The sequence below is a fragment of the Xiphophorus hellerii genome, chromosome 16, assembly GCF_003331165.1.
Source record: "Xiphophorus hellerii strain 12219 chromosome 16, Xiphophorus_hellerii-4.1, whole genome shotgun sequence".
NCBI lineage: Eukaryota > Metazoa > Chordata > Actinopteri > Cyprinodontiformes > Poeciliidae > Xiphophorus > Xiphophorus hellerii.
The window spans coordinates 14070690-14091400 of NC_045687.1; the positions used below are offsets into that span (position 1 = coordinate 14070690).

Sequence of the window (20711 nt, forward strand, 5' to 3'; positions counted from 1 at the left end):
ACCGGCATCATGTGTTTTGTGATCATCTTGACCCACTCTTCTTTGCAGAATAGTTTCAATGCATCAAAAGTGGGTGACCAATCCAGAACCATTTAGAGGAGGATCTGCCAGTCGTGTTGTGTTGCATAACCCAAGAACCGTTGAGTTTTCTCAATGGTAGAGAGCAAAATGTATTGTTTCATTTATGGAGTTTTATGATGTGGGAATCATAAAACTATAAAATTCAAGATCTATTTTGGTCATTTTGTTTACCTTTACGTTTAACCTGCACCTTTACATTTTGCAATGTTTACTAAAAGTTTGTTAGCCATAGGTAGCACAATTTTCAATTTAAGTTTACCCATAATAAGAATATAGGACATTGCTTTTCATTCAAAGTGAATTGTTTCGTCATGTTAATTCATTGTTCACATAGACATACTGTACAAATACACACCTTTTTGTTCTTTACATCCATAGAATAAAACACTCATGACACCAGAGATTTATTTCAAAAATGGCATCACTGGAAGATGTTAGGATGAGGATATTAAAATATAGTTTTAAGTAGTACTACTAAATTAGCAGGACTTTATATACGACACTAGTTCAATGGTTTCAGAGGTGAATTATTATTTCTATTGAAATGTAAACTTCCCAGAATTTTACATTTTCCATGCCAATGGGGATAGGTTATGTGTTATTTAACTCTACATTAACTGCTTAAAATATTAACAGAATTAAACTTTCTGTTTTTGCAAGACTGTCAGTCATTTTGACAGAGAGAACGTACAGCACATCTCCATGCCTGGTGGTGATTTAGGAAGTGAATGACTTATTTTTAGTTTAAATCTGAAAGCTGTTTCTTTTCGTCTAGCAGAGGGAAGCCAAACTCGTTTGTGGAGTTTAAATATCATTCACATTGTATCCCTGATTCCATGTTGAAGTGTTTTTCTTAAAAGAACTACTTAGATGTGACCCAAAACAAGATATGAATACCAATTTTGTGGTAGTTTTACACTTAGTACATTTGGCTAAAGAAACAAGAATTATCCCTCTTGTATCCGCCATGCCAACCCATCAGCCTGCACCCATTTCCTTTTCTTCCTTAGTTTCCATTCATCCTCCTTCTGATTTCCTTTCTAAACTCACCACAGTGACCATTAGGCACAAACATGATTGCATTCACAAGCAAAAATAAACAGGCCCACAAAAGCAACTCCATCATTGCTGAAGACATTATTCTAGGAGTGTTTATATTCTCCCAATATAGTTCAATGAAGCTGTTGAAACAATTGGCTAACTGTTAAAAAATGAAGTATTTGGCCATTTTTGAAAACATTTATTTGAGTTAGAAAACCCTGTGGTTTTCATTGCTAAAATGTACACACTCCAGCAGGAAGCAGCTCAGAGAGTGAAAAGCTTAGGTTTACCAGGCTGTCAGATATTTTTAGGACGGCATTTTTGTCTCCAAAATTCATTGAATACAGCAACATGAAACTCAACTAAATAAAACTCAAAGCTTTGATACTTTCGCCCAGAAAGCAATCGAAAGACCCCTCTGGAAAGCTATTTTCTGTGCCAGGCCCCCAAATTGAGCTTTGTTTCCTCCATAAATGAACTTTTCTATTTAGATCTGTCAACAAGCTTGTTGTGCTCTGTGGTTCGAGGCCGGATGCCATTCCTAAATAGAAACCATCTATCAGAGGCTAAGTGGTGGCTGAGAGATGTCATTGTGGTCATGAGTGGGTGACGGTGGCAAAGGGCAAAGTGGTGAAAGGTCTGGAAAAACAGTTTCCAGGGTTGCATTTATGCTTGTGTAAGAGCTAAGTGGGATGGGATGCGTCCAGTGCATTGGTGGATAAATCGAGTTAATAAGTATGTGCAACAACTGAGGAGGAGACTTGCCACCAAAACCACAATTAATTTCTTACAAATCTCAAGATGTTCGGCCGTGACTCAAAGATTCTTGCACGACAAAATTGATCTGAATAGAAGAAAGTTAATTAAACGTTGGATCAAATTTCAAAAAGGCAGTACTGCATGAACTCTGACAAAGAATCCACTGCATTTGAAAAACGCATTATAATCCTTATTGCTAGTCAGGACAAAGAGGTTGGTTGCTCTCCTGAGCATTGGGTGAGAGAGCATTGTAAAGCTTTGTGGAATTCAATTGTTTCATCCTTGTGTGTATGATATGAACAAAACCACAATCCTGTTGCACTACAGTTAAATACAGTGTAATCTGGCTTTCAAAAGTTTCACCAGGTCATAAACACACACACTTTTATACACTCATACAGAGATCTGTTGGCAACTTGGGGTTAAATGCCTTGCTAAGAGGCTCATCGACATGTGAAAGGCGGAAGGACTATGCCAAACCCTGATCATGTTTGGATGATGGACTGAAAAAGGGCTGAACAAAGACTCCCTCTAACTAAGGCTGGATTGATCTTTTGGGCCTGATGTGGTACAGAAGCCGCTATTTGACAACATCCTCACCCTGTTAGCTACGCATTCCCCACATATCAGTATGACATTTTTACATATCCATGATTTAAACTCTTTTTTTATATATATCTCTTCTCTCCATCTATCTTATGATAGACGGAGAAAAGAATGACCTTTATGTCCGTGGCAAAATTGTGGGCCTCTGAACCAGGACAGAGAATCCTCTGTTTGCATCACTTCTACGTACAGCTACCAAAAGAAGGGCAGGAGGAGGAGGGGCAACTTAGGGAAACCCCTGGATCAGGTTCCTGCTTCCCCATCCTGGTGATATCAGACCTGGAGAATACAGACCCTCCCACATCCTGCCCTGACAATGGCCAAAGCCAAAGCAAACCCCGCTCCTCTCCTCTGGTTTAATTGGTAAACAATGAACGCATTTTCCTCCTCTTCTGCTGGCCTTTGTCAGAGGGGACAGGGGAGTCACACACATCCTAATTACCACCTTGCACGGGACAGGCTTAGACAGGCACAGGCCTGGCTCACAATGGATGTATTAACCTTTGCATAGCTATTATAAAGAGCCAGAGTTTTACAGAGCTACAATGCTTTCTCTCATTCTCTCTGCTGAAGAACTGCTCCATTCATGCAGCTCAGACAGACATTCAGCAGGGCTGCGACAGATCTACCTGGGAAAGGTTGTTCACTACTGATGATACTCAGTTTTACGGGCTGTGCAGTGCGTGCGGTCCTTTTGTTGAGACTTGGTGACAAGGAAGAATGAAGCAGGTGTATGCAGTTATTTTCAAACAGCTGCGATGACAAAGATAATAATCCAATTTTTGTCCCTGTTTAACTGATCACACACATTTTCCTTTCAGAAAGACTCAATAGCAATATTACGGGCCCCACAATAAGAAGTCCTATTTTCTTAGGCTCACTGCAAAAATGCAAGTTTCCTAATCATAGATAAGGAATAATCAGACCATTTTAGAGGATGGCTATCAACCTTCTGAATTCTAATTTAAAATACCTACCTAGGGAAATCTCCCATCATTTCAGCAGCTATGCTTGCTCAAATTAGATATTTTTATCCAAGGCAAAACTTGGCCTGCTTTTCCTGGTATCTTAGATGAATACTTATTTAAGCTGTATATAGTAAGTTTTCTCCATTCCATTCAAATGTGGAACTTGGAGTGGGAAGTTTAGGAATACCCATTTAGGATTTAAAACCATAATCATATGATATGGAAGAAAGCAAAAGACCCACACAAAGCAATAGCAAGTGCAGTTTAGCTGCCAAAAAGCACACAGAAATGCAAAAATGAGAATAGTAAAGAATGAGTAGACACAGAGTTTGACAAGGTGAAGCACATATAAAAAGTTAAAATCAGGCATAAAAACATAAAGCTAATTGCTAATAATCGCTGAGATACAACCTATGAAAATATTTCGTAGGTAGGTTTCATATTTCACAACAACCAGTTAAAATGCTTTAAAGATTCAACAAGCTGGTGTCTTCTTCCAGTACATTTCCCAGTTGCTAATTGTAGCGACCACTGTGATTGTGATGTAGCTCAACGCACCCCCACATCCAACCATTAGTTGTTATAGCGATGTTTACATATTGATCATGTCTTGTCTGTTACTCTGTCGCCATTAACAGTTCCTACTGGAAACCCAAAATGCTGTCAAACAATCATTTAAAGGTAGTTGGGGCATCTTCTAAAACAACGTTATCAGGCAACGCCATGCTGACCGCAGCTGCATAGTACTTTTAAGCTAGCAGTCACCTCAACAAGAAATATTGTAATTTTTTAAAATATTGTTAGATCTTGTTACACCCCTTGTTACTTTCTACTGTCATTTTAAATATTCACATTTAGCTGCACTTAATAGATATTTAGTAAGATCGTATTCAAGCACAAATGCATTATGGGAAAAGTAAAAGTATACAACATAGTGCTCTGTAAGTTCTGGGGTTTCACATATATAGACATAAAATAACAATAAAGTATTTTCCAGATTCTAAAGATATTGGACTCTGATCAAAATCCAATATTTCATAATTTATTAAATGAAGACTATGCCAAAATGGAAATTCTCTGTGCTAAAAACAGTCTGACTATGATTCAGCAGCTTGCAGAGCAACATTTAGTAGCAATTAGTGTTAATTGTCGACTAAAACTATGACAAATACGCTCAGGTTGATGAGCTGCAGTAACTCCTTTTTCAAAAATCACACTGTTGTATCAACAGCTGTACGCATCACACCTGCAAACGGTAAACATTTTAAATTAAACTGAATAACTTTCAAATCTGTTGGAGACCATATCATTTCTTTAATGTCCTAACACAAAAAGTTACAATTATAAGTTCATTTTTTAGATTCATATACGTTCGGCTTAGTAATTAGAATTCGTGGATAATGCATGCCTATAATTAGAGTCCTGATGATGGTAATAATGACAGCAATGTAATCATGATGGTCATATTGTTGTATCACGAGCAATCATTCCAAGCACTCTTGGTATCTTCGGCTGCCATTTAATTACTTTATGCTAAGGCTATTCCCAGCTCTGTCATAGTATACTGTGAGTGCATAAACACTTTGTTAAATCAAGAGCGAAAACAGCGAGGATCTAAAAATACAGAGCTGAGAGGCAGAGAGTGACAAGCCGGGATTAGCGCCGCCTCGGTGAATCAAACAAAAGCACCCGAAAAGAAGTATGGATGGGAGGTGGAGACAGGAAGGAGCATGGACAGCAAAGGTTGAGAAGAAGGTGGGGATGGCGATAAAAAAAACCACAACTCATCCTTGGGAATCGACCGGGTAAAACATTAATGAGACAAGTGTGTGAGAAGGATAAGAGGAGAGTCTAAAATAAGACAGCCCTCAGCGAGTCTGTGTCTGAGTGCAACTGTCAAAAAACAAAAGTTATTTGAGATTTAAGATGACAAACAGGTACATTCAGCGCCAGAAACTCTTCTGTCAACCAGAACCAGGAATAGAAGCCAAGAAGATAAAAAAAAATAGGAACCGGATGATGACACAAACAGCACTCATAATCATTACTCATGTGACTGATACAAAATGACTAATTTTTGCAGATTCAGAAGTTTTGCAACTCCCCAAACACACACACACACACACCCACACACATGGTGACACATAATAAGATAATGCGCAGAACGAAGGAAGATGACTGACACTTCAATTAAAGCATCTCATGCTGAAGTTCTGCCACGCAAATTATCAATTCAAACTGCGTGTGTGTGTGTTTGTTTGTGTGTGATGATGAGCATGCAGATATGACAGACCACTCAATGTGGCTGGTTTTATGACTGTTAACTGAGCACTAATTAACTGGCTCATCTCACAAGAGCCCACAAGAGGTCAGGGCGCCCACACACTTGGATTGCACTAAGCAAACACACATTCACACACCCAAACACACACAAGCAACACCATGCGCAGCCACAAGAATGAGAATTTTATTAAAAGGCTTTGTATACATAGTTGCCTGAAATAGGAAACATATACAGCGAAGAACAAGGGGAGGTAAAAAGAAAAACACTGGAAACCAACTTTGTGGCAGAAGGCTGTGTTGAGAATGCCGACTTTTACAACGGTGTCAGCCTCAGGCGGCACTACACAAAAGTCTTTGATGGAACACATAGAATTGAGTGGGGAGAAGAAGGGATGAAAGACGAGAGCAGAGAGAGGGTGGGGGAGAAGGAGGTGCTGTGAGATGAGCAAGCCTCATCCACATTAGAGCGGCTTAAAACCCAAATTAATCTTAAAGACCTAAGGAGGGAGTCAGCAGCGCTCTGAGCCTGGAGAAGAGCTGCTGGGGCTGGCAGCCTGAGTCCAAGTACAAAGCTGCAGGAGAAACAGATGTTGAGGATGGATGCCTCAGACTAGAATACAATATATGTGTGCCTGAGTATGTGAGTGAGAAAGACCATTAGAAGTACAAGATAGAGGAGAGACGAATGGAAATATTGTTTGATAGCAGATGCTAAACCAGCTTCCTGAGGTTTTGTTCGCTTGTGGAGTAGTTCCAAGCGAATAAGGAATCCTGAAAAGAATTGAAATTAAGGAGCCAACTACTGTTTGTCACTACAGCTCAACTAATACCAACTTAATATCACCTATGTTTGAATGTTTGTGCATAATACATCTACTGTTATAATGGCTTTTTAAAGACAGCCATTATACAGCCAACTTTGTGGTTTCATTGAGGCTGGGGAGAAGAACAAGATTGGAAGCAGATAACAGGAAGGCTTTACACAGTAAAGCAAAGTTGTTCTCTTATGTCCTTTTGAGACATAAGACGCTGGATTTCAAAACGTTTGACAGCTTACGAATCATCATGAAGGCCACAAGCCCAAATGAGTTTCTGGAGTCTTTATTTAGCAGATCTTTGAGCTTCTTTATGCATCTTGGGAGTTGTGCCAAAAACATTTAGGATTTCTGGGCTTATGGAAATCTCAAAATTGATGCAAGGATCAACATTTAGAGCAAGGCTTTCAAGGGCTAAGGTCCTGTAGTGTTTATATGCTTACCTTGTCCTACATACATGTTTAAAATGGCTGAATTGCCTCCCCAGCATGCAGTAAAGCTCCTGTAATGACCAGTACATGAGACATCAAGTGTTGAAGTTTTAGGCCCTTGCGCTATAATACATAGAAATTACAAATGATGGTCCCAATGGTACTAACTGCCAGAATTGTGAAAAATTATCTCCTTAATAATATATTTTCTTGTCTGAGATATGAATAAAACCCAGTGTAACAGCTGTGACACTCTGTTGTTTTTCTTAATTCTTCCTGTAGATTTTTTATAAAAAATTGAAATCAGTTAAAATCAATTTACAAAAATTGTTTTGATGCTGAGAGCACTTTGAATATAAATTTACATTTAACTTGAGAGGGTGAAATCTACCAAGACACATGTTCTGTTTCACAGCTGCTCAGTTTGCATGTGCCTTAGGCTTTCTTTTTCTGCTTGATTCTCAGAGCACATACCTAATGGTGTAATGTTGTGTCAAAAAAAAGAAACAAATATGTTTACAATGTAAAAGCAAAACAGTATGATTTGCTACTCTGATGAAAGCTATAATCTCTACCGGTGTTTCTGCATGGTCCTCAGGGTCCACAGTCCTTCGCGTTTTAAATGTGTCTCTACTCCAGCATACCTACTTCAAGTGATTGAACAACCTCAGCATGCCGTCAAGTGCTGCAAGATGCCTGTTAATCAAGGATTTATTTAAGGCAGGTTTATAGCAGAAGGAAAACACCTAGAACACACATTGTGTGCCCTGAGGACCAGGGTTGTGAAACAATGATCTATTTTAATTATTCCTTGTTTTCCATGTGTTCAAACCACAGAGCCATCAGATGACAGAGTCTGATCGAAATGACAGATAAGGCAATAAATGGGCAATATGCCGCAGGATATGTGCTGTAACGTTTTGCTCAAATCATTGTACAACCTTATCCAGCTCTACCTCACTGGGTATTAAAATCAGCCTCAGTTTAATCATCTAAATAAACAGTTTACCTACCTCGTTATGTTTACTACCTAAAGATATGAGTTTTAATATTTCAAAAGCTATTTCTACTCCTAAATCATGTGAAGCACTTTGAACTGCCTTGTTGCTGAGATGTACAAATAAATAAACTATACAAATAAACTTGACTTGTCTTAAATGCCAAATTGTAAACAAGTAAAATAACAGCGCAATCAAACTGTCCACTGGATTCATTAGGAAATGTTTTACGGCACTGCAAGGTTCCGTTTAACTGCGAGTCAGATTGGCTTTTAGCGACACAAATTGAAGAAATTTTGAACATTATCCTTCATTAGCATTATTATTTACGAATCAACACATCCCTTTTCTCAAAAATAAAGTGAACTGGTCACAAAATTATTTCCAAACACAGAAATATGAACGTGAATGTTTCCTCATCTAAAGCAGTGAAACTAACATGCTACGGGCGCACACCCAAACAAACAGCCTTCACTTGAAATTTATTGCCTGCTTCATCTCTTCCCACTCATGAATGAGCCACACCTGCTCTCTGCAGATTGCCATTGATTGGAACAGCCAGGTCAGAGAAATTGCCTGGCATCCTGAGGTGCTGCTCCGTCCCCCTGGCAGCCAAGGCAGCAAAAGCAGAGGCTGCAGACAAGCCGAAGACTCTTTCCCTGACGAGCACATTTTAGATTGAGAGGCTGAATGAGCTGCAAGAAATCCAAGAGCAGAGCTGTATGCAAGTAGCAAATAAGGAGAAAAATGGATGTGTCAGTTCAGCTAGAGCTTTTTGCACAACAAGCTGGGTGAAAACCCTCTTGAATTAGGTTGCTAATATAGAACGATTTTAAGATCTTCAAGGGTTTTTGACTTGTCGCAGGAAAAATAATCATGATTAAATCGTGTGTGAGGTTTGGAGCAAACAAGCTGGTATTCCTTTGTGGTCATATCCAGAGTGTGGGTTTGCAGTCATCTCCTCATGCCGAGAGCGGGCGCTCTGAGTGAGCGGCTACAGCTGCAACTTGGCTCGCGGTTCGTGCATTTCCCAGCACCAGTTGTGGGTGACAGAGGGTGCACAAACTCCGTAACCTTCACAGAGAATGTCTCTTTGCAGCTTGTATGTGTGTATTTCTACACGTGTGTGCACAGCAGCTGCACGAACAGCTGTCTATAGTAATGTGACTCGTCTGTGATCGTGCATACATTTAACAGTGAGTTCAGACAGCAGCTCCTAAAACCGTGTCTAACTTATGATAGCCGGCGGAGCTGCGATGGCCCTTGAGAAGAATTTGAGAGATGGGAGCAGCAGAGGATAAACAACTCGAAATGTAAGATGTCAGGAGAGTTTTTCACTTCACATGCATCAAAAATGCAGGTGCATCGAAATTCATTATAAAGTTACTTGGATGTACAGAAAAGCTTTAAGGAGGGCAATCATGGGGAAGGTAATTATCCAGCAGAAGGTCATTCACTCCCTCCATAGGGATAGAAAGCTACAAAAGGTCAATGTTAAGGAAGCCGGCTATTTAAGCAAATTAAAGATGAGTTGTATCTTTTTTCAACTGCAACACAAATTTTCAATTGGCCCAGGCTTGCTTGTCATTTGAGCCACTTTATAAGGCCTTCATATCTGTGTAACCAAAGTTTTTACATCGTAGCAATATTTATTGTCCTCTCAGCGGATGAAGAATCCCAAGCTTTTCTAACAAAGCATTAAAATTCATAATACAGTCACTAACCTTTCATTGTTTCAGACAAAGAAGGGCTCGTTTCTCCTTATTTAATAACTTAATATTCCATGAATACCTTTGAGAAAGATGCTATAACTGAACCAAGGGGCAGCCTCATATAACAATGGGCTACAATAAACGTGCCTGTTCACAAACTGTCTGAAGATGATAAAGAAAATTGCCTCTTTGTCTCAGCTATTAGATTTCAGAGTAGACACAAATACAAAGAGCTCAAGCATGTCAAAACTGATTTGGTTTCTGTAGATGCTGTATTTAGATTTCCTGTGGTATTAAGGGTTTGCCATGTGTGTCCTATATACCTGTGCTGCATGTCAGATGTGGGTACACAATGAAGTCTGCTACATGCATTAATTTTACAGCTGATGGCAGAAAGGCAGCATCAGTAAAGAAATCCTTTTCAGGGAATCCTGTAATACACAAGCTATTTTGAACAACAGAAATATTCAAAAAGGAGGAGTGAAAACAAGCCTGTACTTTCCATACGAGAGGTCCACACCACCTCCCTCAACCTCTCCACCTGCCATCTGACAAATCCATTTAGAGTGAACATGAACATTAAGGTCCTGGATGCACACTAAAACCAGGATTTTGGCAGAGACAGATAGGCAAAAGAAACATGAGCCAGACAGACACAAAGATCTGGCATAGGGAGGGGCTCTGCTTGGTCTGTGACCTGGCTCCAGCTGGAAGACCCAGTTCCCTGACAGGTTGGCAGTGCTACAGCCCTCTGGGGTTTAACTACTTCTCAAATGTCTTCCTAAATCTGTTTCTTCTCTGTTCAGATGCCACTTCTTCTTCAGTCTTTGACAGCCTCTGATTATCTCAAGATACAGCCATCTTATATTCTCTGCTTTGGTTAAGACACCTAATCTATTGTGTTTGGTCTTGTAGTAAAGCATCCAGCACAAATGTGATGGTTTATAAGGTTTTTTTGAGCTTTGAGAAGAAGAAAATGAGGTGAAATATTGTCTGAGAAGCAGTGCTGGAGATCTAACAAACTAGCATTTCACTTAGGGATTGAAAAGTTCACTGTGGCAAGCCTAGTGGACACAGAATTAAAGTAGGTTAAAATGTAACTTTTCTGCATATATCAGTCCATATTACACCATTATAGTTTAACAGCCTCATAGTAATATAACTACCAAAGCCTTATTCCAAAGACAACTTCTTAGGTTTCTCACAAAAAAGTTGTTTGACCCTATTCCAGTCCTATACATGTCTTGTTTAGAAGAGAAACTAAAATCAGATACACAGTCTTTCATTCATTTGGCTCAAACTTTGAACAAAAACATGAGCTGCTGACTTTGCTTATTATAATTGGTAAATATGCAGAGGAAGAGGCATTTATGAATTTACTTAAAGCGATCAAAAGACATCAGGAGAGCTTTTATATTGACAAAGGATCTATATAAAATGCAAAACTCAAATTTTCTTGATAGATAAACTTTATGCTCACAAACACCACACACCGTCATCTTCATGTTCTGGTAGTTGACTGTGCCCATTTTGTCATCGTCATGGTATGAACTGTGTTCGGGTCTCATCCATCAGAACCAATTAAACCATCACCTTGTAGCAAAAATGGTTTCACATGAAGAGACTGTTTTTGGTGAGGATGTACAGTACTTCATAATCTAAATGATTGTTCTTCAAAAGTGGGCTCAAACTTTCAGTCAAAAAGTTAGCTAGCTAGATAAAACAAAGCTTCAAATACTTTCTGAAGGCTCCACGGGGAAGACATCTTGTGGAGTTGGCTGGCAAGCTGTCATCTTGTATAGACTCCAGGCTTATGGCTTTGTAGAGATTTGCATCCACCTCAAAGAAGGCCTGAAACATCAAACCCTCTCTGAAGCAACACTTGATGCTGTACAGCAGGATGGGTCAACACAAACACTGCTTTACAAGGATGCTCTGAACCTCTGCTATCCCTACAATTCCTAAAATAAGTAAAGGTTGGATCAGTATGACAGAAACAACAAAAGCTCAGTGTATTCTTTAACAACAACGGAAAAGTTTTTTTTTTTTTTCTCAAGGATTTGTTTTTCAGAAAGGTCTTTATTGCAGTAATTTTGCTCCGAGGAGTTTTGTATAATATCTGTACACACTGCAGACAGATGACTGTGACAGTCAAAGCAAGAAGCCTGAATAAAATATGACAGGCCAAACAAAGAGCTGCAGGAATCTGTAGCTCGTGGTTCAGAAACTGACATGTAATTACTGTCAAAACGGTTTCCAGCAGTATCTGAGAAAGACAGCTTCGGTCATGTCTAAAGTAAGAAACCAGAGCTTTTCATTTCCAATTTAAATGCATAATTTTTCATTCAATCAGTCCTATGGTAATTTGAGCTTTACGATAGCATTTATTGTACTCAGTCATTTAACCTCTACATTACAATTCTGCTTGAAGTTGACTTTTTTTTGTAACGGGATCATATTTCAGCATTGCAAATGCATCTTCATAATGCACCAAAAAGATTCAACTGCTTGACAAAAATGAACATGGCCGTTAATAATGCTGTTTAATACCAACCTCTGCACTGAGAACCACCCCAGGACTTCAACAGACCCTGCAGTTCTCTTTTGTTTTCTTGCCTACCACCAAAGTTACGCTCCTCTTCAACTCATACATGTATCGTCCGATTGCCTGTGAATCACCCACACAGACATGCACAAACCTAGGGTGATCTTTGTTCTTGTCAGATGTGACTATGCTGATGGTGCCTGCCGGGTGTTGTTGTTGACAAAAAGATTCACATTTATGGATGTTACAGTACAGCATCGACTGTTGTGCTGTTAGTTGTCACAGTCGGAGCCCTATGCAGGGGCCACCGTTTCACCAAATTTCTGAGGAGTTCTGCGTATTCAGGAACCACCGCTCAGAATAAACGCAAAACATTTCCTACCAGAACTTCTCTACATTCATGCATTTGTTCTCAAAATAGTACTAAACTGACAAACTGTGTCTGACTCCATCAGGCCACTTTGATGTAATGTCACTTTGGCAGTTTTTTTTAAGGCAGGCTCAATGTTGAATGGAGCCCCCAGCAGAATTTGATTTGGGATCCCAGTTTCAGACAACCAGCCACCACGGAGCCACCCTATTTAAGTGTGTGAATATTGTACATTTAAGACAACATGCAAAAGTAGTCGCTTTCTTTTAACCACCTGATAGGCAAAGTGTAGCAACAGGTGGAGGAGCAAAAGCATTACATTACTCTATGCTCACTCTGACAACTACTTTGGCATAGACTTAAGGACTCTAAAGTGAAAAACTCGTGTGGGTTTGAAATTTTAAATGTTTGAAGGTCTTGGTGTACCCTGATGCAGTTACCGGGCCAACACTAATTAGCAATAGGCAACCTTTAAACCTTGATTTACATATTACTGTTAATTTATTTAAATTAAGACTTTTGTAGACTGTGTGGTTTTCTAAACACTGGAGCAGATTTAAAAAGTTTTCCCAGTCATTAAAAACCTCAATGCAACCAACAACAAAACAACTCCTGGGACTTTTTTGAGAATCTTATGGGGACACCTGCTTTTGGATTGGGGGCTCAAAGCAGTAGCTTAGTTTGCTTATGCCTGGGGCCAACTCTGGCCGGTTCAATGATGTTTTTCTTCTCTTCTTGAATTGATAAAGAACATCAAAGCCAATCCCAAGATCAAGTTGTCAAGCTAGGTTATTTTGAACCTTTCAGAGCTCCACTCATAACTCTTGGAGCAGGGAGATGCATACACAAGCACGCACATACACACGTATTCTCATGGATGTCTTCATTGCTTTACCTCTTTCCTTTCCCTTCTTACTCCCCATATCTAATGTTCTCCACAGGGGCTCTCATACTGAAAACCTTTTTGCATTTCATAGCAATCAAACTGGGCTTGTGAGCAATTACTTCTGATCGCCGCACAGTTGGCCTGGACTCTGTTTATCCGTGCTGACATGGGAATTCATGGGGAAAAACTCAAGACAGCAGAGAGTTAAAAGGTATTTCTTTTTCAAGAGCAAAGTGCCTCTGCCGGCGTATCAGGCCTCCCCAAAGACGACTATGGGATGGCTCAATGCTCGTTTTAATTAACACATAAGCCTGTTGATGTTAATTAAAAAGGAGACAGGCGATTCCCCAATCAGAATAAAAACTCACAAAGAGGAGAGAGGTGTCTATGTGAACGGAGACAGTGTCAGCACTCAGTACTTATTACCTTGTTCAACTCACCTACGATTGCAGGATTCATCCCATCTCTTGAGTGTTTTCACATTTTGTGATGTTACAGTTACGAATTTTAATGTGTTTTAACGAGATTCTACATGATAGACCATAATTTTAGTTTAATCTAACCTCAGCTGTGCTGTGATATCAACATGACTGGCTACAACTGCATACCACACTTTTCAGATTTTTACTCTTAAAATGTATGACAAAACAAAAAAAAAAAAAAAAGGTTGTGAGGGGTATGAAAACCTTTGGAAGGCCAATGTTTATAAAAATCCAGGTGACTGTAGCGTACCTATTAAATCATTTTAGCCATTCCGGTTCTACTTACTTCATGGGCTTGAACAGCGCTTGTCCATAGTTCTGGAAAGTCATGATCAACTTCAGCTGGGTGCCTCCGGATTTCATGGCTGGGAGGAAAACAAGTGAGATGTTAGACTATAAGTCACACCGTTGAAAGTGTAAACAAAGGCAAGCACACACTCTAACGTGAGACGGCATCACATCTGCACAAATGACTCTGTGTTTGCTAAAAGTGAAGCTTTGTGTGAATTCACAACAGATCTGAGTGTCTGTTAAACAATTTAGCAGACGCTGTGTAACGAAAGAGAAACAATTAGGGTTTTTGAAGCTGTGTGCGATGTAAAACAAACGTGACAACTTGCAAATAAAGAATGATCTGAATTAATCAGAGAAGTTTCCTTCTCCTTTTAGGATCAATAGCTTGACATTTCTCTGCAAGCCTCCATTGATTGCTCACATCACTCGTGACGTCTTGTGCACATTAGCCACTTCCTTTGTCACTCAGACACGCTGACCTCCTGTACGCTGGAAGCTTATGTCTCTGACTATCAGTCATATCCGCGTTGTCTCCCACGGGGTGATGGATTCTGACGGCGAGCTTCCTGCCTCCCTCTGACTCAAACAAAAGGACCGCCAGGCCAAGCTAGTCCAAAACGCCTTGTCTTCCTGTCACAATGGACCCGCTTTTTGAGGGGATTTGCTCATTTATTACAGCATATTAACTTGAGCACATTACAAAACACCGTGCCGCTGCCCAGCCCCAATATCAGTGTAAGCTCCCTGTAGTGGGCCAGATTGTTGGACGAGCATACAGTTGTATTCCGTGTTTACTGACTCTCTTAGTGCTGTCGTCTCGAGAGCTCTAACATTTTGTTTCTCTATTTTCTCCTTGCTTCTCCTTTTTTTTGTTTGCATATGTCATCCTTGTATTCACATCCTCTCTGTTATGCTCTGTCTGTCTCAATCCATCCTACTCAGCGCCGGCAAGCTTTTTTCCTCTTGCTGTGACTCATTTTCAAAGGCTTCTGGATAATTTTATTTATTTTATATACACTGTTTCACCCAGCAGTACATAACCTCAGGTGCTCCACCTTTTTACTTCTGAAGAAAACATTCTGGGATTAAAGCCATATAACACAGGACATAATTCTGCACATTGAATTAAGATGCACCCTGATGACCAAAATCTGCTGTTTTCCAGCCTGATCAGCCCTGACTAGTGACTGCCAAGGCTAAATTTAAAAAATCCGATCACTAAGTGCACATTTAACTCACCAGCAGGTCATACTTATGGTGCTCTTTGAAGTAGACGCAGTTCAGAGGAGCTCATCTCAATTTGAGCTATTTTTAGAATCAGTGAAGCATTGAAAATTAAGACAGACCATGAAGCAACAGAATGGATTTTCATGTTGTTCCATGTTCAAAGTCCCGATTTAAGCTTGAATATTATACCTATGTTTATGGCCAAAGCTTAGACTTAAAATAATAGCATAAATAGTTTTTATTCTTATTTGTATGTAGTGTGCACATGTATGGCTCATCTAGTGCGATATTGAGAGCTCTTGACTTCAAGCCCCTTTTGTTGCTTTTATCCTAGTTAGCAATCTCAGTTAAAATAATGTTTGGACTTGAAGTAAACATCTAGAAAATCATACATAACAAAAACTGTCACTTTTGTGACAAATACATACATACATTATTTTTATCTAAAACAACCAGATGAAGCTATTTAAAAGAAAGTTGTTTGTTATATTTTATATTACATGATGAGATACGTCTATCAGACCTCTGTATGCGTCATTGCTGTTTTTGGAAATGTTGACAGAATTTGGAAAATCTGAAATCGAAAACTGAAACTGCTGTTTTTACGTTAGCCACTCTCACCATGTTACCTGCAAATATCAGATGCTGAAGCGGCTATTAAATATCAACATATTAATAATTTAGTCTTTGAAAAAAAAAAGAATATAGTAAAACCATGTTTTACAGGTACAGCTCTGTGTGAAAGCACTTCTCTGCCTAATATAAATAATTCCTGACCTCCTCTGACAGGAGGGCAATAAAATATTTCTACTGATGTTCTTATATTGTCCGGTATTATAGCTCTTAGAGAGAAATTAGAATTGCCTTGGTATCAGCAGGTCAAAGCTTTACAGAAAATTGAGATTGGAAATCAGCTGCAAAAGTCTGATGCATCTCTACATGTAATAAATTTACTCAATCAAGGTCGGGTGGATAGTCTCCTGATGTAATCATGAAGTGCTGGATCCTGGAGCGTTGGAGAAATTGAAAGCTATGACCTCAGTCTTATAAGCCGAGCTTCCAATTGTTGCCATAATTTGAATATTAAATGAAATCCCCCCATGCAAAAAGCCCGAGCATAGCTTAAGTGATTGTTTCTTTTTGGATGTTATCTCCGCTGACATGAATTTACAATAACATTTACCAGGACATTTATGTTCTACAGGCCTCCCAGCCCCCAGAAGCATTCAAAACTGCACCCCACTCTCCGCGCCGTGATGATAAATCCATCGTACCTTCACCTGTGCCTCTTTGTGCTTCCATGAGTGTGATTTATGAGTTAAGCCGAATCCCGAACAAAAGGCCACAAACGCTTCCCAGCAAAGACAGACACAAAGGAGAAAAAAGAAACAAGCACGATTTGGAAGAAAATGCTGACGAGGGAGGCTTTCTAATGCCATGTAGCTCATATATGTTTTTGTAATTTCAGCCAAGCAGATATGAGTATAAAGGCTGTTTTCAACAATGTGGGTCACTGCTGAACATGCTTCTGAAGACACACAGATTACACGGGGTTTTATAGCAGACAAAAGAGATGGAGGGACGACGACCAGGCAGATAGCTTAAAAAGGCTTGGGTATAAATGAAAATAATACAATTGCTAGATAATAATCCAAAAGAGTGCTGGATTATAGTAGAAAAAGAAAAAAGAAAACAGCTGCAGCTCATTTCAGTATGAATTTGGCTCAAATTTGTAGATGAAAAATATACTTAATGCATGTTATAAATATTTATAGCTTCTATGTAGTCTTTATATAACTATTTAAATTGCAAATACAACAAAAAATTAAAATATGTAAGGGTTTTGACTTTTTGTTTGTAGTTTAATCGAGGGCAAGGACTCATCACCATAAAGGTATGAAATTAGAGAATTACTTCTAAAAATCTTTGCAGTAATCTTATCAAAGGTACATTTTTCTGGGTTCTGAATAAATAAAAACAAGACTTACATTGCCCTTTCGAAATAATGGAATGTATTAATTTGGGGTTGGGGAGAGAGGGAGAATAGTTTATGAACAAATAAAAACAAAATTATAACAAAAGACAGAGGAAAATCATTGCCTCATTCTTGTCATTCTGTTATAATTATATTATGCAGACATTGTAAGAAACCACAGGCGGAAAAAAAAGCTACAATTAGCATTTTTATTACCATAATATAGAAGGACACTGAAAAGCAAGATAACCAGCTTGAAATAACCTGATGGAGTTTCTCAGGGTTAAACCTTCTCCCAATATGTTTCTCTCTCATATTATGTCATATTTTCACCACATCGCTTTAATTTGATCTGTTATCCACTACTACTTATGGACTACCAAACACCGAGATCCAGCACTTTGCATGTCAACACACATTGCATGTTAATTAATTGTTTTGGCCATTTTAGACTAATAAATGCAAAAGTAAAAACATATTTACCTCAGATATTTCTACAGCAGTCAGGCTTTAAGTATGGAACAACCCAAAATAAATGGATGGATGGATGGATGGATGGATGGATGGATGGATGGATGGATGGATGGATGGATGGATGGACAGCTAAAACTGAATGCACATCAACCCTAAAGAGATGGTGGCAGCATTATGATGTGGGAGTGGTTGTCTTCAGCAGGGAGAGGGAAACTGGTTAGAGTTGAATGGCAGAAAGAAGCTAGAATCAGGGGAGTTCAGCGAGAAAATGAAATTTTCCCACACTCTTTTTGTTTCTTTTTCCAGACAATCCAGAGATGGAAAATTAAGCAAATTCCATAATACTCCAGCAAATATGTTGAAGTATATATATAAAAAGAAATCTATGTACATTCACCGCCTTGGCCTAACTTGGCTGTGCCTCACCATTCCCTATGACATGGCTCTGTCTGAGTGACTCACCAACGCTGGTGATCCGCTGAGTGACCAGGTCCTTCAGCAGGGCGTCCAGCACGGGGCTGTGCCTGGGGTACAGCTCGTATCGGTTGATCCCGATGTGGAAACGCAGCCAGTTGGGGTAGGATTCTGCTGTCGCCTCAGCAGTTGGAGAAAACTCGTCTTCGTCCTCGTTCCCCTCCTCGTTATGCCTGGGGGACAATAAAGCAAGAATGAGAGGGGAGGACAATGTTTAACAGGAGTTTGTCACCACATAGGTTTAATGATGTAAGGAAATGTGTAGAGGAACATTCTAAGACTGTGCAGAAACTGAAAGTTTTTCATTCAGCAGAAAGGTCGATAGATAGATAGATAGATAGATAGATAGATAGATAGATAGATAGATAGATAGATAGATAGATAGATAGATAGATAGATAGATAGATACTTTAAAAACACTAACATTAGTTAAGTATTTTCTCTATTACCATCATCTTCCTAACATTAACAGTTAGACATGTAAAGAACTGATCACTGTTTTCCTGAATATTCAACTTACCATCCCTGATTTCCTGTGGCTCTCGGATAAAACCTGATATCATTGTTGACGTTAAACAAAGTATCATCATCCGTAAGTGGAGGAAGGTCAACCTTGTATAAGGGATGCTCAAACAAAGCCGACAACCGAGAGAGAGCCTGGGCAGAGGCGGTGCGACCCACGCTCCCGTCACCGATGAGCGGCTTGTGCTCCTTTGCCGACGGTCCCGTCCGCCCGCGGGAGTCTCCGGCTCTGTCCACGCCCGCCGCGCTCTTTTCCAGCGAGTGGGACGTGAGGTTTGAGCTGGGCTCGTTGCTGAAATCCTGCAAGATCCTCAGCGTGTGCTTGTTAGGCCAGCCCGCCTCGGCGGCCGACCTGGCGCGCTGCTTCCCCCAGCCTTGAGAGTCCCTGGCCGGGTGCTGCGCGCACTGGCAGCCGCCCTCCTCGCCGTCCGCTCCGGCAGCTCTTTTCTCCAGCTTTGGCAGCAAGTCTATCATGATGTGCAGAGTGCACGCAACTAAAAACACCATGAGGATCAACACTCTGAATTTACGAAACAATATCATGGTTATTTATGGGCTATTTTTTTTGTCTCCCTACAAACAGATCAGGCTTTTATGGTCCAACAGTAGTATGCTATGAGAAAGCAGCAATATAACTATCTTCTATTACCATTTTACTCACAATAAGCGCTAGGAATCCCATCATATTTAAGAGTCATGTTTAATTTGTAGTAGTCCAAAATCTTCACGTCCTGACAGGTGGACTTGCATGTAAAGCGCTCTTCATGTGTTGCCTTCTGGAGCTGGATGTTTGTGTCAGGAGGACGGCGGTGGGAATAAATGTTTCAGAAGATGTAACAAAGGGGAGCAGGGTCCCGTTAAACGCATCGATGCTCTTCCTTTAACCTGCTTCCCAGCGCGGAGTGAGACATCAAACGAGCCATAACTGCTTTCTGTTCAAATGTAAAGTCGCAACAGAGGTAGATTTCACTTAATCCGCTCCCCAGGGATATCTGCAATTAATTTCTAAGACCAAAAATTGAAGAAGAAGAAAAAGAAGAAAAACATTCCGTAAAAGGAGGACGTTATCGGCGAGATGCTCGGATGCTGCCCCACTTCTTCTTTTTCTGCTGCGAGCGTCGCTGAAGTGAAATCAGATGCTGCCTGGCAGGTGTTGCGATCCAGGTCGTGATTTTTTCCTCTCAGCACCACCTTGTCTCTCCCTCCAAGTGTTCATCCAGGGTGGGTCCGTTAAATCTTAGACATCTGAGCCCAGCCTCGGTGGCGTCATGAGGAAGAGATTGGCTGCGTCCCCGCACATACAAGCAGCGCCACTGTGACATGAAAGGCGAGCTTCAGCGATGAAACGCTCCGGGAGCCGACAGGCTGCAACTCTGTGGTGAGCAGCCAGAGGGCGTTGGCGCAACCTGAAACTTCCGGAGGTCCAATTTTTATCTATTTATTTATTTATTCCCTCCAGCCTCCTACAGGTTAAGTCTATTGGTTCTAAAAGTGAGATTTCTGGACACTGAATATTTAATTACTTTAGTGTAATAACTATTATGTTACAACTCTTAAAGTTGTAGTGCTATGAGATAAATTAATCTTTTATTGGAGTGAACATTTGAGAAATATCAACATTAAAATAAGACAATATTTAGGTTTTTATAGGTTTTTTTCTTTGCACAGTCTCCCTTAGTACCCAGGTTTAGGTCGGGATCCCACTTGGGACCACAGATAGATAGATGTACCATCTTGAGATATTCTTGAAAATATAACCTATATGCCA

At 40.0% G+C, this 20711-nt stretch overlaps 1 protein-coding gene across 1 annotated transcript in view; it reads right to left on the reverse strand.

Annotated features, from left to right (window-relative positions):
* The window catches only part of fam20ca (FAM20C golgi associated secretory pathway kinase a), a 42038-nt gene extending 21749 nt beyond the window's left edge, over positions 1-20289 (reverse strand). The window contains exons 1-3 of the mRNA XM_032587908.1: positions 18942-20289; positions 18410-18594; positions 14264-14342 (exon numbers count right to left, since the gene is read on the reverse strand). Of these exons, the coding sequence (XP_032443799.1) occupies positions 14264-14342; positions 18410-18594; positions 18942-19486 (809 nt within the window). The 5' untranslated portion in view covers positions 19487-20289. The remainder of the gene's footprint in view (positions 1-14263; positions 14343-18409; positions 18595-18941) is intronic.
* Between the last annotated feature and the right edge of the window lie 422 nt (positions 20290-20711).